This window comes from Eleutherodactylus coqui, chromosome 4 (assembly GCF_035609145.1).
Source record: "Eleutherodactylus coqui strain aEleCoq1 chromosome 4, aEleCoq1.hap1, whole genome shotgun sequence".
Classification (NCBI taxonomy): domain Eukaryota; kingdom Metazoa; phylum Chordata; class Amphibia; order Anura; family Eleutherodactylidae; genus Eleutherodactylus; species Eleutherodactylus coqui.
Genome location: NC_089840.1, coordinates 260,038,560 through 260,057,713, shown reverse-complemented (window position 1 = coordinate 260,057,713; position 19,154 = coordinate 260,038,560). Strand labels below are relative to the sequence as shown.

General features: G+C 45.8%; 1 protein-coding gene across 1 annotated transcript in view; it reads left to right on the top strand.

The window, feature by feature from the left end:
• Window positions 1-19,154, top strand: part of LRRC27 (leucine rich repeat containing 27) — a 90,311-nt gene that overhangs the window by 49,240 nt on the left and 21,917 nt on the right. The window contains exons 5-7 of the mRNA XM_066601187.1: window positions 1,797-1,949; window positions 9,077-9,308; window positions 14,602-14,691. Of these exons, the coding sequence (XP_066457284.1) occupies window positions 1,797-1,949; window positions 9,077-9,308; window positions 14,602-14,691 (475 nt within the window). The remainder of the gene's footprint in view (window positions 1-1,796; window positions 1,950-9,076; window positions 9,309-14,601; window positions 14,692-19,154) is intronic.

The following is a 19,154-nucleotide window of genomic DNA, read 5'->3' as shown; positions in this document are numbered from 1 at the left end:
TCGGGTGAAAAGATTCGGGGGTCGCCGGGGGGGGGGGGCGTGGCGTGGCGTGGTGGAGCGGGGGGTAGCAGCGCGGAACAGGGGGGAGCTCTCTCTCCCTCTCCCCCCCCCACTCCCCTCTGCAACCCCCCGCTCACCCACAGCGCCCCCGAGTACTTTTTACCCGAGTAGTGAAGTACTCGAAAATCGCGGTGCTCGATTGCGAAATCGGCCTTACCGAGTACGTTCGCTCATCTCTAATAAATACCTTAGCTCATGATTTGACAGGTGCATTAAAGCTCTCTCTCCCCCCCCCCCCCCCACTCCCCTCTGCAACCCCCCGCTCACCCACGACGACCCCCGAATCTTTTCACCCGAGTAGTAAAGTACTCGAGAATTGCGGTGCTCGATTGCGAAATCGGCCTTACCGAGTACGTTCGCTCATCTCTATTCCCCTCACTTCTAGGGGTTCAACAGATATGACACATCCTCATTCTGTCTCCAAAACTTCCAAAAGCTTTCTCATTTGACTTGAGAAAATGGGACTTTTTTATATTATTCTAATACAGGTGACCATATGTTCTCATTCCAACTGGTAACCATATGACTGCAATCCAAAGCTTTCTAAACAGAAAAGGTGCTAGAACACTCCTGTTTGAAGTGGAGATCAAACAGCTGCACATGGTCATAAATGTTGACTTGTCTTTGTCTATATGCAAACTTAAAATACCTCTTCCCAGAAATAAACATGACATTCTACCCAAGATAAGATGTATCTCAAAAGTCCATCATGTTGACTTTCTCCTCTCTTGATATGCAGATTTGCGTAGACACAAACCTATTTTCTTGGTTCTCGGTCCACAACAATGATAGTTCAGTATATTACGGTCAAAGACTCAAAATTGTATTTAAAATGATTTAATAAAATCAAAATAATCATACATTCAGTATTTTCCTGACAATGGGACCATTGGAAAGCCAACTTCGACAGCCTATGAATTTGCACGATCCAAAGACTGTTACAGCAAATGTGGAGCAATATGCCACACGATACCATACAGAGCTTGTATGCGTCCATGCCCTGAGAGAAATGTCAAAAAACGTCATGACAGTAGCATCCAATCAACTGCTACATTTCAAGTTATAATGATTATCATTGAGATACTGTGTGAAATCGAGAATGGAGGCTACACTGGGACTCCATAAAGAAATTGTGGCCACAGTCAAAGCACAAGGCCAGGTTAAATAGTCCTGACAATTACCCACAAAAGTCTCACCTAATACCACTCCCACCAGAGCCAGAATGATAAATGGGCTCGTCTAAAAGGACCCTTACTTGGATGTGTTAAATCTTTAGAGTTCTATTCTGTTAAAGTGATACATGCTAGATTTCCAAAATTTGGCTTGGTGATTAAGGCACAAACAGGCTTCGTCTCGGAGGGGTTAAACAACAGTTCTTGCATTCAATGTGTAGACTTTACAAGAGCACACATTTTTGTTTTATAAAAGAGTTCTCTACTTTTTAAAATCCCGTTCCATATAACCTGAGTTAATAGGGGGCGGGACCTCTGTTCAGGATTTTCATCTATTGGCTGGAGTGGAGAGCAGTTACAAAGTGCGTCTCTTGCTCTGGAGGACCCATCCGGTCCTGTTTTGCACAGACAACCCATTGATTTGAATGTGTACTATGTAATGCTTTATTTCCCCTGCGGTGGCGCTATGGGGTATAAAGTGAGGTAAAGAACCGCTTATAGTTTTTACATTCAGATTTGCTGATTTTAATCCTGATTATTTCACATTTCTGTTTTCTTTTATAGGTGACTTGTCTTCACTAAAAGCCTTGAATCTGAGACACTGTCCACTTGAGTTTCCACCAGAAGATGTAGTTCACAAAGGACTTGCATCCATATTATCTTTTCTACGTAACTTCAGAAAAGAAGAAAGTGTAAGTCCCGAATCTGGTGCATCAGGTGAGAAGAAATTACAGTTAGTCAGCTTTATAGTCTGTCTATCTATCTATCTATATATATATATATATAAAAACGAAAGCCCTCACTGACTCACTCACTGACTGACCGACTCACTGACTGCCTGACTCGCCACTAATTCTCCAACTTCCCGATGTCGTAGAAACATGAAATTTGGCACAAGCATAGATTATGTCCAAAATAGGAAAAGTAAAGAAGTCCCAACTCGATTATTCAATTCTAAGCACAAAAGAATTAGCGTCCAAATTTTACGTACGTAATCTAATTCTCTCACTTCCCGATGTCATAGAAACTTGAAATTTGGCACGAGCATTGATTATGTCATAAATAGGAAAGGCTAATGGTTCCCAACTCGATTATTGAATTCTAAGCGCAAAATCATTAGTGTCTAAATTTTACGTACGTAATCTAATTCTCTCACTTCCCGATGTCATTTTATATAAAGGAAATGTCCCATGGTTGCCTCCACATGGTGTTTCCTGGGTAACGCAAAGAACCATGCAAAATGGTGAACATATTTTTTTCCTCGGTATCTCTAAAGTAACCACGACTTCATAAGATTTTCCGTGTGAACACCAGATAAACACCAGTACAAATTAACTCGGGCAAAGCCGGGTATATCAGCTTGTGTATATATAGTAGTTATTAGCAGAAAGAACAGATCATCTAGAATTTCATTAGAGGAACCTTTGATTACTATAGTCCCATCAAAATTGTTGCCTTGGGTCTCCATAACATACTCTTCTTTAGGTGTCATAAACACAATTGATGCTTGCTTTGACATCTTGAGAATTAGCCACTTACTAGGATTGCCACTTTCTCCTCATAAGACATTTGGCACATGGAGTAAATTTACTTCCACGCTGAAGTTTCTTTTTAATCTGGCTCCTGCCAACTTTATTGTTATGTCCTAGCGGGACACGCTGGATCCGTAAACCTGAAATACACACAACACTGCACACCAAACAGTGCAAAACAATAAAGCCAACCGCAACAAAGGAAAACACTGTCCCTAATGAACCTTACCCAGGGAAGCGACCTGCCTAAATGCAGGTAACCCGTCCTGACAACGACAAACCTGACCATGGACCTCTGCTACTAGTTGAACCTACGTAGGACAGAGGAATAACACAGAAAAAAAATATGGGAATGATAACAAGGGCAGTACTTAGCTTTGAGGTGCCACAGATAAATAAGAAATCCAGAACCAAGCTCTGACTGCCATCATAGTCAGAGGGAGACTGAAGATCAAACAGCAATGAGCTAAGCATCAGGCCAGGCTAAATAGCCCTGACAAATACCCACAGGTGAGACTAAGCATGTCTCACCTAATACCACTCCCAACAGAGCCAGAAGACGGAGAAACACCCACAAAACCTCTACCAGACTATCAGGAAGGAAGTAATCCTAGAACTGCCACAACATTTTTTATGCTTTTTCACAGTAAACTTTTACACAGTCACAGTGCAAAGCATACTGTCCATATGGCCTCTTACTAAACATTAACTCTATCTAATGGTCAGTGCCCAAAGCTTCACATGCCACAAATCAGCACAGAGTGTGTCTCCTACCCTGTCGTGTAAGACAATCACTACTGTACAGCTCCCCACAGAACGTATTGCATGGCATGTTTCTCTATCCAGACTGGGAGTCTCACATCTCTTTAATGAGCCCTCTCAGGTGGGGCATAATTAGTCAACTCCAAAGTAGAGAACAGCTATTCTCTGCTGACCATTTTCCTTAACTATGGCCCCCAAGTTGCTCAAACACACCACTACAGTGGCTCCTTTGCCATATTACGTCACATGTTAATAACAGGTGCACTTCTATATACTGTAGAATTCCTTTGGTCTTTATTCACTGGTGTCAGTTTTGCTGAAGATTTAGCATTTTTTTGTAAAGCATATCAAGAATCTTTAGAAAGATGGCACAAAATAAACGAACTGTACTTACCCGTCCTCAGCCCCAGCGATCCAGTGCTTCAGCCCCACAATCCTACCGGTCTACTTTGACAGCGGACGTCAGGTGACCGCTACCTGACAACTAGAGGCCGTAGTGACACCATCCGTTCTCCTGGCATCCCTACTTACATCCTGGGTGCCATAATGCCAGGAATTTGAAACCGTGACACTGCGGCCTTTGATTGGCAGGCAGAAGTCACTTGAGTTCTAGATACATAATGGAAACACAATGTATTATTGATCAACATCTGATGTTTTCTCTTACTTATGCTGCTGTACGTTGGAATTTTTGTCTGTTTTGTCTTTTATACAACTTTCAAACATGAATTAACAAAGATTTATTGACATTTCGACTTCTTGTGTGGCACAGTGTTCTTGTTGGTGTATGTCATAGCTATAGACAAACACAGTCTAATGAAACTAATAAAAGTTGGACCATCCGTATTTTTTAGGCTGACTTCACACCGGCCGTAAATGCTTGTACTTTACACTTTACCATATCAACAAGATTTCAAAAAACTCTCCTTCACATGGAGTGGAAATTTTCCGCACTGAATTCACTGACTTTTTCAAAAAAGGTGCAGATTCAAAAACAGCAGCATGCTAATTAGAGATGAGCGAGTATACTCGCTAAGGCACATTACTCGAGCGAGTAGTGCCTTAGCCAAGTATCTCCCCGCTCGTCTCTAAAGAGTCGGGGGCCGGGGAGCAGCGAGGGAGAGTGGGGAGGAACGGTCTCTCTCTCCCTCTCTCCTCCACCCCCACCCCCCCCCCCGCTCCCCGCCGCAACTCACTGTCACCTGCGCTGGCCCCCGAATCTTTAGAGACGAGCGTGGAGATACTCGGCTAAGGCACTATCGCTCATCTCTAATGCTAATTTATGCTGCAGTTTACAACCCTTGAAATACAAGAGTTAAAACCCGCAGCAGATCAGCAAAAATATACTTGGCAAAATCTGCACTTTAGGTATAGATTTAGCTCCAGCAGATTTGCAGCGTATTCGCTGCGATATTTCCACTGCGGAAAGCCCGTAGTAGATATGCCCTGAGTGAAGGTGTCCTTATTGAGCAATTGAGTAATCATCCACAGGGCAGAAATAAAAAGCAAGTGAACCTCTATTAATGACTTATCCAAAAGCTAATTGGCAAAACGTATCGTACTTAAGAGGAGGAGATTGGAAACACAGGTTTCACAGGTACTTTCCCATTAAATAAAGGCACATAAAGCCTGGTTACTGATAAATCTGTTTTTCTCTAGATTAGGTAGCAGTAACCATGCATCAATGCAAACAACTTTCAGAAGATCACAAAAGATGTGCTAGGGCACATTCGTACAGGCATATGCAATTATGTTCTATGAAAAACAGACCGATTTTACTGCATGTACTGTATATGTGCGTGTTGCTTGCATTTTTATTGCATATGTATACTTTTTTATTCTTAGTATTGGTGTTCAGAAAGCACCTCAGGATCGCTGGTTGGTTGTTTGGACAAGACAGTTCTTATCCTCCAGGCATGGGGAGAGCTGCAGAAACAGTTGGGGGGTTCTCTTGACAGAGAACCTCCCCCAAAATTGGAAATTATAGAAAAGAGCTATTAATAAAACAGATCTGCGCTCTTGAACTGAAAGGTTCAACAACCAATATTATCACAGAACTGAAAAAAGAATGACACTTACTCGGGAGGAGGGGGGTGTGATGACCAGAAATCCCCCTCCTTGAAGTGTCAGCTCCTTAGAGTCAGTAAACCACGTCTTCACCGCATCAACTAAAGAAATTCGGCTTTATTCCAAGTTGGGGTGGACGGTACAAGGGCAACGCGTTTCTGTGCTCAGCGGCACCTTGGCTCCGATGTTGGAAGGCATCTGTCAGGGTTCTCTTACTGTATATTGCCAGCCTCTCTGCTGTCGGAGCCTATCCAACGTGTCACCTCATGCAGTACTGGCCTTAGCCAGCAGATAGCGCCATTGTAAAACGGTAGAAAAAAAGAGTAACCCCCCTAGGAAAACTAGGATACAAATTGGATTGGAAAGGGTTAATACTCACCGACAGGAGAACTGAGAACTGCAGGACAGAGAGACAGACTTCATACTCGCGGACAAGCATAAACCAAAGACTGCCAAATGCACAAAACACTCACCTGCATACATAGCCAGATGGAATAACTATAACATGTACAAAGTATTTGTTCATATTTTGGCCAAGATACTTAAGTTGCCAGCCCACTTCAAGGGTCCTCATTGTCTCACGGACCCCCTACTTTAACGAGACAACTAACCCCAGGAAAACCTGACTGCATGTGGGGCGACAACCCCGTACTGGAACCTAGGAACCTACCTCGTCCTAAATGATAAATGATCCACAGCAAGACACAGTTAACACTACACTAAAGGCAAACTGCACAGATATGTAAAACAAAACTCTTCATACCGAAACACACTGTTTGCACTTCATGTCCGGCCACATGCACAGGCAAGCAGGAACATGACACTGCTCACACTGAACATATCAAAAGCTGCACAGACACACAGGAACATAATACTGTTCACAGGGCAGGAGGGAAACCAGCAGCCATTAACAAAGGAACTGCTATATATAAGCAACAGACTTGGGAACTGGCTGACTGGAGAAATCTACACCCAGCCAGTTCAATCAACCACCACCTGTAGAGCTGAGCTGCTGGGAGACATGTAGTACAACAGATCCCAGCAGAACGCTCTAACATTTACTTTAATTGGTCAATGTGCTCTTTGTATTCAGTCAGTAAAGAATACGGATAGCACATAGACAGAAAATATGCCCATGTGAATAGGTCCTTAGGCCTTATTCACACGACCGTATATATGCAGCTACAGCTGCGTCCAAAAATTAGGCAAAAATTTCGACCATCTGAAGCCTTGGATTCCAATGTATTCATTCAGCTGAGCGATTTGTAGCCATGTACAAAAATTGCGCCGGCAAAAATAGAACATCGTTGTCCGCTTTTGGTCGCTAAATTTATACGCTGCATCCAGATATAGGTCTTGCTCTATCTTTGGCCGTGATACGCTGGAAGCTCTCATAGATTTCTACGGGAGCTGTAAAAAAAAGGGAGGGGGAGGTTTAGCTGTGTCCGACGCTGGGAAAAGAAGACAAGTGCCACTATTTAAAGGGGTTGTCCCGCGGCAGCAAGTGGGTCTATACACTTCTGTATGGCCATATTAATGCACTTTGTAATGTACATTGTGCATTAATTATGAGCCATACAGAAGTTATCAAAAGTTTTATACTTACCTGCTCCGTTGCTGGCGTCCTCGTCTCCATGGAGCCGACTAATTTTCGCCCTCCGATGGCCAAATTAGCCGCGCTTGCGCAGTCCGGGTCTTCTGCTGTCTTCAATGGGGCCGCTCGTGCAGAATGCCGGCTCCGTGTAGCTCCGCCCCGTCACGTGCCGATTCCAGCCAATCAGGAGGCTGGAATCGGCAATGGACCGCACAGAAGAGCTGCGGTCCACGGAGGGAGCAGACCCCGGCGGCCATCTTCAGCAGGTGAGTATGAAGACGCCGGACCGCCGGGATTCAGGTAAGCACTCTCCGGTTTGTTTTTTTAACCCCTGCATCGGGGTCGTCTCGCGCCGAACGGGGGGGGGGGTTAAAAAAAGAAAAAAAAAACCGTTTCGGCGCGGGACAACCCCTTTAAGCATTAGTAGTCAATCCAAGGATTTCTGCCGATCTAGGGATTTCCGCGCCGCAGCGTATTTTTCTTGCCGATACGCTGCAGCTGCCCATGTGAACGGTAGAAAATACACGGCTGAAGATCGGGACTTGATCGCCGCTATTCTTTAGTAATGCGATTTTTCAGCACGTATGGCCAAACGTAAAAACGCATACAGTCGTGTGAAAGAGGCCTTAGATTGACGCATGAAGCTGGAAAAGGCTGCAAAAATATTGTTAAAATGCTGTGTTACGATTGTGTGGGCAAACTAAGCACGGGGTCCACTTGATCGTGACCAAAGGGACTGGATGAGTTCACAGGTTTCACCAGGGTCACACGGTTTTCAGGCAAACTGTCCCTGTGCTACCGGGAGGTTGACCTGGCCCTATCTAAGCTGGGACATTGCCCCAATAAGGGCAGCCCAGCGGTCTTTAGATCTGGGCCCTAGCTGATCCTAGGAGCCACGCACCAGAACAGGACGCATTCACATGCCACATGACAGGGACTGAACCACAGGACACACAGAGTCAGAATACACAGCATACAGCACCCACAATGCAAACACTGATAGCAGATGATAAGCTGAATATAAATGCAAGGTGTTAGTTTGTACATTGGCCAATGAACTTAAGCTGCAAGCGCCGGCAAGGCCCCTTGTATCTTGCAGTCCCTACACTAGCAAGACACATCTACTAGAGGGCCCTAGGGGCCAACCTAGCGCAGACATAGCAAACAAACTCAGCAGACCAAACTGACACAAAATTAACGTACAAACAGACATGAGCAGCAAGGCACAGATCACACAACAAGCTGCAACAGAACAGAGCACAGGTAACAGGACACAGGTCACAGATACACCCAAACAGTACAAGACCAGCTTCAGACTGACCAGGCGCTGGGTTTATATGTGAGCACAGACCCAGGGGATTGGCTAGCAGGTAGAACCACACCCAGCCACCTCAATCAATTAAACCTGTGAGGGCTGTGCTGCTGGAAGCACAGTAGTACCACATGTCTCAGCAGAACACGTAACATGCTGAAGATCTGGGTGTGCATCAGTCCACAGTCAGACAAATTCTCTGTAGACATTCAGCAATTCATCAAGTCTCATAAAGTGAGATGGTTGACCAATAAACGGATTCTGTCACCAGGCTCATGAAGTGTCACTTAAAGCTGAGCTCCAAGTCATGAAAGGGACTGTGCTGCCTTCTCTCCGCCCACATCATGCAGATTGACAGCTCTCTCCCCTTTTGGGTATGGAGAGAGTGCTGTCACTCTGCAAGTTATGGGCGGGGAGTCAAACTTCACGAATGTGGTGACAGAATTCCTTCAACCATCAGTTCCCTTATCCTTACTGTACTCCGCTCATGCATGGCACCTGTTATTGATTCATGCACGGCGGGATTCTTGGTATTATCATTAAATAAAGACAACACATCAATATTTCCTTCCAAAAGAATTGCCTCCTATTGAGAAACTGAATCTGAAAGAACTGAAGTCCAGCATGGATCTCTCAGGCGACTGGTCGAGCAAGGAAGAAATGAAGCACTTTGAGATGCTGAAACATAGAATGGAAGACGAACAAATGGAAGAAATGGTTCTGAATGAGTTCCTTACCTGTCGTAGAAAACCTCAGAACGCGCGGGACCCATTTAAAGGAACTGGGTGGAGATCCCTCACTGAATCAAGGTAAATTTGACCTGTAACTCTGAAGTAACGTAAGGGCTGATATATGAATGCTATAAAACTAGAACAATAGTGACCCGCAAACCGTCTCAGGTTACTTATGTCACATGTGTGAAACCGTTGCGACACTTAAGACATTTGACCTTTTGTTTCTCAAAAGGGACAAGCAGTTATATGTGCCTTGTTTAGGCCCATTTAGGCACAAAGATGGCTTTTGAGCAGTCATAATCTACTTATTGGTACTAATGCCTGTTAGTACCAATTAGTAGCGTGTGAGCCGCCGGGAGCTGAAGTTATTCAGAGTACCACCCACTGTTTTCTGAATAAATTTTCTTCTGTTCTGTCAGCGGGGCTGACAGCTGAGAACAGCTGAGACAATGCAAACACAGCATGTTTATCAGCTGTTCTGCTGAACGACGGATTTCAAACCGAACTGTTGTTCGGCAGAAAACTGCAATGGGCGCAGAAAACTAATGAGCGCATTTACACGCAACGATTATCGCTCAAAAAACGTTTTTTGAGAGAATCTTGAGCAATAATCGTTGTGTCTAAATGGGTCTTTAGTCTCAGCAATTTTGGATTAGATAAGCACTTTTATGTGCGTCCAGAAAACACAGGACTTGTCCCATTTTTTGCGGGAATTCAGCCGCCGTTCCCATAGACTCCTATGGGAGCTATGAGAGCCACCAGAAAAGAGAAGGGCAAGGGAGTTTAGTGTGGCAAATGCAGCTAAAGTCCCTCCCCCTGCCAGCAGCTCCCATAGGCAAGGGAAGGGAGGGGGAGACACTTTAGCAAAGCTAAGCTTTCTACCCCGGCCCACAGAATTCTGGGCTGTGGCGTATATATGTGTGAATGGGCGAGAAAGCGGGAGATTTAGCTGCGACCGGGTGACGTCTTTCTCCCATTCATGCAATTTTACGCCAGGCAGGAAAGATAGTCCTGGAATCTATCCTATGGGAGCCAATGATAGTGGACGAAAAAAGGAGGTGGGAGCGAGTTTAGCAGCGTAACTGCTAAACTCCCTCCCCCTTTTCGGCTCCTCTCTGCCCTTTGCCACTGCATGCAATGCGAGGGGGCAGAGCCCCTGTCCCTTTCCATTGCAAACATCGGCAGGGGGCAGGAGCTCAGCACACTTGCTCCTGCCCCGTCCCACCTCCTCCTCTTGCAGAGAGCCGGGAAGGGGAGACAGCTTAGCTGCTAAGCTGTGTTTCCCCGGGTGACTGCATATACACTGGGCCCTGTATCTCTTGGTAGTGTATATCGGTTGAAAACGCCGGCCAATATGCGCTCGTGTGAATAAGCCCTAAGGCAGTTCAAGTAGAACAAGTGGAAGCAAGAACATTTGTTCCCTAAAAGCAGGCTATTCCCTATCCTGTCCTTGCTGATCAATGCAGAAGAAAGTCATGCTGAGGATTTTGAAATTCGACACATACTGTATTTGTTGGAAAAATGGCGCAGTTTTTCTGCGAGATGTGTGCACATACCCCTATGGTCCATCTCCCTTATTTGCATATTACGCAGAGAAGCATGAATGGCCTTATAAGTCTCCTCACTCACCTTCTAGGTCAGGGGTGTCAAACTCATTTTCACCGAGGGCCACATCAGGCTCATGGTGACCTTCAAAGGGATGATGGTAAGACAGTATAGTAGAGGCCTGTTCACACAAGCATATTTGCGTACATGATATGCAGTGAATAGAAGCCATTGATTTCAATTAGTTCATTCACATGATGTATATTTGCACACAGCATGACCTATTATGTTACATAATACGCACCGCAATAGGCCATTGAAGTGAATGGGCCGTGCAAATACATGGTGAATGTGCAGGAAACCTGTGTATTCACTGCATATTTGCGCACCATCTCAGTGGGCCCGTCTGCGTTCTTTTTTGCGTGCCCAAATATGCAGGCATAAGCCATTTTCGATTGCGCAAATACGCAGCGACTGAAATACGATTACGCCCGTGTGAACGAGCCCTAATAGTGACCCCTATAGTGGTCGCAGTAGTAATAGTGACTCTGATAGTGGCCCGAGTAAAAATAGTGACTCTCATAGTGGCCCCAGTAAAAAATAGTGACCCTCATAGTAGCCCCAGTAAAGATAGTGACCCCCACAGTGGGCCAATTAGTAATAGCGACCCCCACAGTCGGCAAATTAGTAATAGCGACCCCCACAGTTGCCCAATTAGTAATAGCGACCCCATACAGTGGCCCAATTAGTAATAGCGACCCCACATAGGCCCAATTAGTAATAGCGACCCCCACAGAGGCCCAATTAGTAATAGCGACCCCCACAGTGGCCCCAGTAGTAACGCCCTCCACAGTGGCCCCAGTAGTAATAGCGACCCCCACAGTGGCCCCAGTGGTAATAGCGACTCCCACAGTGGCCCCAGTAGTAATACCGACCCCCACAGTGGCCCCAGTAGTAATAGCGACCCCCACAGTAATAATATTAACCCCCTCAGTAGTAATAACCCCACAGTAATATTATCCCCCTTAGCAATATTAACCCCCCCATAGTAATATTAACCCCCCTCAGAAATTTTAACCCTACCAGTAATATTAACCCCCATAAGCAACATTAACCCCCCTCAGTAATATTAACCCCCCCTCAGAAATATTCCCCTCCCATAGAAATATTAACCCCCCCCACAGTAATAAGCCCCCCCTCAGTAGTAATAAGCCCCCCTCAGTAGTAATAAGCCCCCCTCAGTAATATGCCCTTCTCAGTAATAATAGTTCCCCCCCAACCCATATACTTACCTCCTCCTTCCTGTCAGTGTCGCTCCCCCTCTGCTCGCGCTGAGCCCGGGTGCACACTGACGTCAGTGTGTGCGCCCGGCATGCTTCCTCCCTGAGTCCTCTCCTGCGGAACTGAAGAGCAGGGGACTTGGAAGGAGGATCCCGGCTGCACACTGACGTCAGAGTGTGCGCCAGGATCAGCGCTGCCAGTGTGATTACCAGCGGAGAGCTGCGGCACCCCAGCTGGTAATCGCTACAGTGGTAAGCGGCATCCGCATGCCGCCGGCCACATAACATGAGACAGTGGGCCGGATTCGGCCTGCGGGCCTTGTGTTTGACACGTGTTCTCGCATCGCATTGCTGCCACCCATGATAAAATTGCGCAAATTATCGCACAACTCAGTAGGACTTTCTAATGTTAAAATCGCAACCAATATAAAAGAGGCTTTAGAGGGAAACATGGGGGGGGGGGGAACACACACACACATTGCAGAAAGATAGAGCATGCCGCGATTTTTTTGTTCTCTCAACATCACATCAGTGAAAATATCACAGATGGGAAGGAAGGAAACCATTGAAAATCATTTATTTCATAATCTGCTTTTTTACTGACTCTCGCATCATGCGAAAATCGCACGATTTTCTCGTCCGGGTGAAACCACCCTTAGGGCTGAAACACATGGACGTGCTTTTCTCTCCTTAGACATCTGTGATAATCACGGCCGTATAAAGGGCCAAAACGGAACCACCGATATTAACAGGATTTCAGTGGTTTTGTTTTCACTGCTGGGAAAAGATAGGACCGACCCTGCCTACCCCGCAGGTAGTGAATACATGGTACGGGCAAGATCGGGCAGCCCCTAACTTCCGACTGTTATTTTCAAACTCCTATGCTCTGGCGAGGAGTTTGCACTGCCGTCAAGATAGAAGAAATTCCCCTCGTTCAGGCGCAGCTACGCTCCGTGTCGGGGGGCGTAGTTGCGCCCACGGCAGGGTATTTCCACCCACAATGCTGCAGAAAATCCATGGAAATTTCACCCTGTATGAACATGGCCTTACAGAATCTAATGGTAGGTGGGGCCACAGAGGTTCTATAGTGGAAAATCGGCGGCAAATCTGCATTGGAAAATCCACGTTAAATAATGTGGATTTTACTCCCTCAAGACACACAACATAAATTGACATTACAGATTTAGCCCTTTCCAATCACTGTCTGACGTCTAAAGACATTATGGTTTAAGGCTGTACAGCTCTGATGTTGGAAGACATCTGTCGGGGTTCTCTTAGGCCTCATGTCCATGGGCAAAAGAAGAATTAAAATCCGCAGCGGATTTTAACTCTTCTCCTGCCCGCGGATCCGCATCCCATAGGGATGCATTGACCACCCGCAGGTAGATAAATACCCGCGGATGGTCAATAAAAGTGATTTTTTTAAAAATGGAGCATGAAAAAATCTGGACCATGCTCCATTTTCGTGCAGGTCTCCCGCGGGGACGGCTCCCGCAGGCTTCTATTGAAGCCTATGGAAGCCGTCCGGATCCGCGGAAGACCAAGATCGGAATTTACTCACCTGCTCCGGATCTTCCCTTCGCCGCGGCTTTATCTTCTCTCCGTCGCGGCCGGATCTTTTTTCTTCGGGCCGGCGCATGCGCGGGGCACGCAACCGACATGCCCTGCGCATCCGCCGAGCCGAAGAAAGAAGATCCGGCCGCGACGGAGAGAAGATGAAGCCGCGGCAAAGGGAAGATCCGGAGCGGGCGAGAGGTGAGTTAATTCTTATTTTCAGCCCTCATGTCCGCGGGGCAGGAGGGACCCGCTACAGATTCTCTATGGAGAATCCGTAGAGGGCCTGATTTTCCCCGTGGACATGAGGCCTTACTGTATATTGCCAGCTTCTCTGCTGTCGGAGCCTATCCAACGTGTCACTTCATGCAGTACTGGCTTTAGCCAGCAGATAGCGCCGTTGTATAACAGCAGAAAAAGAGTAAGCCCCCTAGGAAAACCAGGATACAAATTGTACAAATTGGATTGGAAAGGGTTAAAATCTGTAGCGCACATCCATGTACATAGCAGATGTTTTCCCTCTGCTTACGGACGATGAAACCTCATCAATATTTCTGGTAGTGTTAAAAGTTTCCGCAGTATTTCTGCAATGTTTGAACATACCTTTAAGGTCTATGGTGAACAAACCCTTTAATTCCTGAAACCGGCTTTTAATTCTGAACTCCGGGGAGCGTTAGAGGGAAGCGAGATGCAGATTACACTTTCCCCTGTTCATCATTACACTGAGGGGTGACATTATTGGGCTTATTATAAGGAAATATGAGAAGGAAGATGCAATTACCGCTTCAGTTAGTGACTTATTATGTTTTCCTCAAGTAGACACGGAGCATTTCATTAGTTCACTTTTTTTTCTGCACAGCCTGGATTTCAGCTCGCACATTTTAGTAGCTTTCTGCATTGTTGGGAATGTAGTAATTAATTCTTCACACGGAACATCTTTAGGACAACACCACTATATAAATCACTGACTTGTGTTGTTTTTTCGTTAGACATGCAATGCCCATAGAAAGAAGAAAGTCAGAAGCTGACAGACAGGCAGGAGAGAAGGAGAGGCTAGCCGTGCTTGTACAGAAGCAAAGGTGAGTTATGACTCATGGAAGTGTCTTAATGCTTCCTGGAAGCAAGAAACTCCTCAGGCACATATTGTCTTCAAGGGGTTTTATGATAATGCAATTGTCCCTTCATCATACTGACAATGAGGGGGCCAATTTAGTGCTGTTTCCTAAAGGCCCATTTACACGCAAAGATAATAGTTCAAAAGATAGGTTTTGATTGATTGTTTTCATAACCTGCTAATGGACATTAATGTCCATTAGCAGCTGATCACCTTTATTTGCATGTAAATGAGCCTCTGGAGCTGTATGCAGGTGGTCTGTTCTCTGCATTCAGCTCCTTTGTTCTGCCAGGGAAGGGGCCTTTCTGCTGAATACCATGTAATCAGCGCTTCTGTGGAGAATACAGCACCATGGACAGCAGACACAGCATGCAGTCTGTGTTATCTTCTCTCCAGGTGAACGATGGATTTTATGCTCACCTAAAAATCATTGTTCAGCCGAAGAGTGAAAGATAGGAGCATTTACACACAACGATTATTGGGCAATAATCGTTGCATGTAAATGGGCCTTTACTTGGACTGGGAGAACGCGCTACTTTGGGGAAGGAAAAAACTGTATGAGGCTCTGGCTTCTACGCCTTCAGCAGAGTTAGGGCTCCTTCACATGGGTATATTTTTCAGCAGTATTTTGTGAGCCAAAACAAGGAGCGGGTCCAAAATATGCAAGTATCATACTTTCTATGTACGTTCCATTTCTGGTTTTGGCTCACAAAATACTGATAAAAAATACGCCCCTGTGAAGGAGCCCTTAAAAGGGCAAGACCAAAATGAATTACAGGGTGATAGATCTTGAAGTCACATGAAACAAGTAAAACAGTAAGCAAGTAGTCCAAAAATAGGATAAATAGCGATTTTGTTTTTTATTTATTGATCATTGTCACATTGTGCTCCTGGGACCTGTAGTTCTCTGGGTTTCCAGGAGTACACTTTCATAGGTGTGGGATGCTTGAGCTGGATAGATGTGTATTGTTCCAGCTAGCCCATCGCCACCGGTCTGCTACACACATATTCTGACTTCACAGGGTCCTTCATCAAGGCATAATGAAATGGATCCGAAGAGGCATGCATATATATATATATATATATATATATATATATATACATATACACATACACATATACATACACATACACACACACATACTTATGACAAGTCACAGACATGATGGGATTCATTTGCACTTACATGAATACCACAACAGAAATTCAAACATAGATGTGAAAGTTTTATGGTCCTTGAATTAGTGCTACAAGATCATCAGGTCAGCCGTCTTATCTGTGCTATAGATGTCTCAAGCTTCCCAGTCACGCATGAATCCTTTTGAAGAATTTAGGCCTCTGTTGAAAGTGTCAAACATTGTTGTAAATTCTTATTCCCAAATTGTTCTGTGGCTTTGTGATTTGAAATTGCCTTTCAATATAATAACTTTCATGTCTTACAAGTTGTGTCCGGAACTAGAGAAGTGCTCCGCCACAGGGAATTCTGTCTTTCTCCATTTAAGGAGTGGCGATGAGATCTCATTCTCGCTTTCACTTTTTGTCCTGTTTCTCCAACATACTGGCTCCCAACAGGACATTTACTGCACATGATCAGGTACACAACATCAGACGTGGAACATGTGAATGGCCCCGGGATCTTCTAGTCCTGCTGTGTGTTGGGGATCCGTATCCTGTCCGCGGTCCATACATGTGAGCAGGTCTTACAGCTCCTTACATTACAGGGATAAGTACCTTTTTTGTGTGTCAGAGGGTAATGCACTCCTGATTATAAAGTTCCTCAGATTAGGAGGTTGCCTGTAACACAGAAGCGAAGGCCCCAGGATATGGTTTTCAGATGGTCATCCTTCTGTAGGGTATGGTGGAGTTTCTTTGCGGTTTTCCTTAGTACCTCCAGCTGTGAATTGTAGATCACTACTGGAGGTATATGATTGTTTTCTTCCTTCTCTGTGTATTGGAGTAGTTGATTCCTGTGTATCCTGGTGGCTCTGGTGATTTGGTCATCAATTGAAGTGGGATGGTAGCCCTGATTTAAACATGTCTTTTTGAGATTATGTAATTGTTCCTCTTTGTCTGTTGGGTTGGAGCAGATTCAGTTGTATCTAATGGCCTAGCTGTAGGCAATGGACTTTTTGATGTGTTTAGGGTGGAAGCTGTCCAATCTGAGATATGTGGGTCGATCAATTGGTTTTTCATATAGGGATCTGTATTGAGTTGTTTGGGGTCCAAAAAGTTGATTTCTGTATACAGGTCACTTACCGTCAGGTTTATGGTGGGGTGAAATGCATTGAATCTCTCATGGAAATGTATTAGTTCTTGTTCAGTGTTGGCCCAGATGATTATGATGTCATCAATGTAGCAGAAGTAGGCCAATGGTTTGCTGGGGCAGGAGACCAGAAAGTCACTCTCTAGTTTTGCCATGTAAAGGCTGGCATATTACGGTGCCATTTTACTGCCCATGGCAGTTCTGGTGAGTTGCAGGAATATCTCTTTGCCAAAGAAAAAAATATTGTAAGGGGGGATGAATCTTGTGAGTTGTAACACCCACTCAGAGGCAACCCCATTGGCCTCAAAGTGTGTCTGGAAGGCGGTTAGTTCATCTTCATGTAGGATGTTGAAGTATAAGGACTCCACATCCTTGGTGGCCAGGATGGCACCATTTGGGAGGGGACCTGTGGTTGACAGTTTGTTCAGTAGGTTTGTGGTGTTTTTTTCAGTGAGGGTTCCCACGCCTGAGATAATTGGCCTCCCTTGGTTGCCAGCTTTGTGTAGGTTTGGAAGAATGTAGAATGTTCCAACTCTGGGGTTCTCCAGTATCAAGTCCAAAAGTTTTGTGGAGCCCACAGATAGACTTCTGATGACCCTTCTCAATTCCCTCACATATTTCTGAGTCGGACACCAGATACTACACCTAACTGGATCAAGACCTGTCAGCTGTCTGCTGTTTCTTTCTTGTAGTTCGATGCATTCATGAGCACTATAGCACCACCCTTATCCGCCAGTTTAATGGTGATCTCCTTGTTGTTTTTGAGTGCGTAGAAGGCCTTTCTTTCCAGCATATTGATATTAGATGCTTCCTTTTTCTGCTTGTCCAGTATAGTATGTCTAAAGGAGTCTATATATTTATCCAAAGTGGGGTTGCGGCCAGACGGGGGTGTCCAATCAGACTGGGGTTGTAAGATGACAGGTTGATAACACAGCTGATTTTAACTTTGTTCGTGTCCTGTTTGGGGTTCTGTTCCATCATGCCGCACACGGGGTGTTCCTGATTGGTGTTTGGGTACAGGCCTTCTCTGGACTTGGGGTGTTCCTGATTGGTGTTTGGGTACAGGCCTGCTCTGGACTCGGGGTGTTCTTGATTGGTGTTTGGGTACAGGCCTGCTCTGGACTTGGGGTGTTCCTGATCGGTGTTTGGGTACAGGCCTGCTCTGGACTCGGGGTGTTCCTGATCAGTGTTTGGGTACAGGCCTGCTCTGAGTTGAAGTCTTTGGGGTTTCTTTTCCTTGTTCTTAATCATGCAGCACCGTAGTGTTATGTAATAGTGTTGCATTCTCAGTTTCGAGTCCTCTGTAAGCGTGTTCCTTAAAGTTTGTATCTCTACAAGGGCCTTTTCCTTGTTGCTGTAGAATATATGGATGAGGTGGTTCTGCAGTCTCTCAGAAGTCATGTGGCATAGACGTGTGCATAAAGGTTATTAGGTATTATTGTATCTTGACGCCACCAGGAATTCCTGGTGGAGCCAATATTGAAGGTGGTGATGCCCCCTGAACCTGATTAGCTGCACAGGTTGTTGGGCAGCAGGTCCTGCAAGACCACTAAAGAAGAATAGAAATGCGACGTAGCATCTGGCGGCGCTGCCGTCTCGCACCCCCAGCAGCAAGTGCCTTCCCCACGGAGGGGGTCCACGGCGCCCGGCCAGAGGACGGAATACCCCCTCGCTGTTCAAGCGCTACGTGACGTCAGGAGCAGGGAGGGCTTACCCAGGAGTGGTAGTTACGTGCTCACTGTCTGTACCCGGGAGCGGCCGTCACGGATGAGTGATGCGGCTGGCGGATCGGACCTCCGGCGGCCTGGACGGAGGCGTGAGCCACCTGGCGGGGCAGAGAGGCGACCCGGTGGCCGGGAGCGTAGCACGCATGTATGAAATGCCGGGCGGGACGGAGCACGGAGGCTGCAGCGTCTGCATAGATTTGTCCCAGCTCTGCAGTCTTAGCCTAAAAGTTACTATAGTTCTTAGCCGTACATTATGACATGTAAATGCTGCCATTTTACAGCAGTAACATGGCATCATTTACAGGTAATAATGTACGGCTAAGAGCTATAGTAACCTGGAGGCTAAGGCTGCAGCGCTGGGACAAATCAACCCACAGTGTCTTGCTAGGACCTTTGTGCCTTGACCCAATCGGGAGCTGGGGGTGTGAGAGGGCCTTT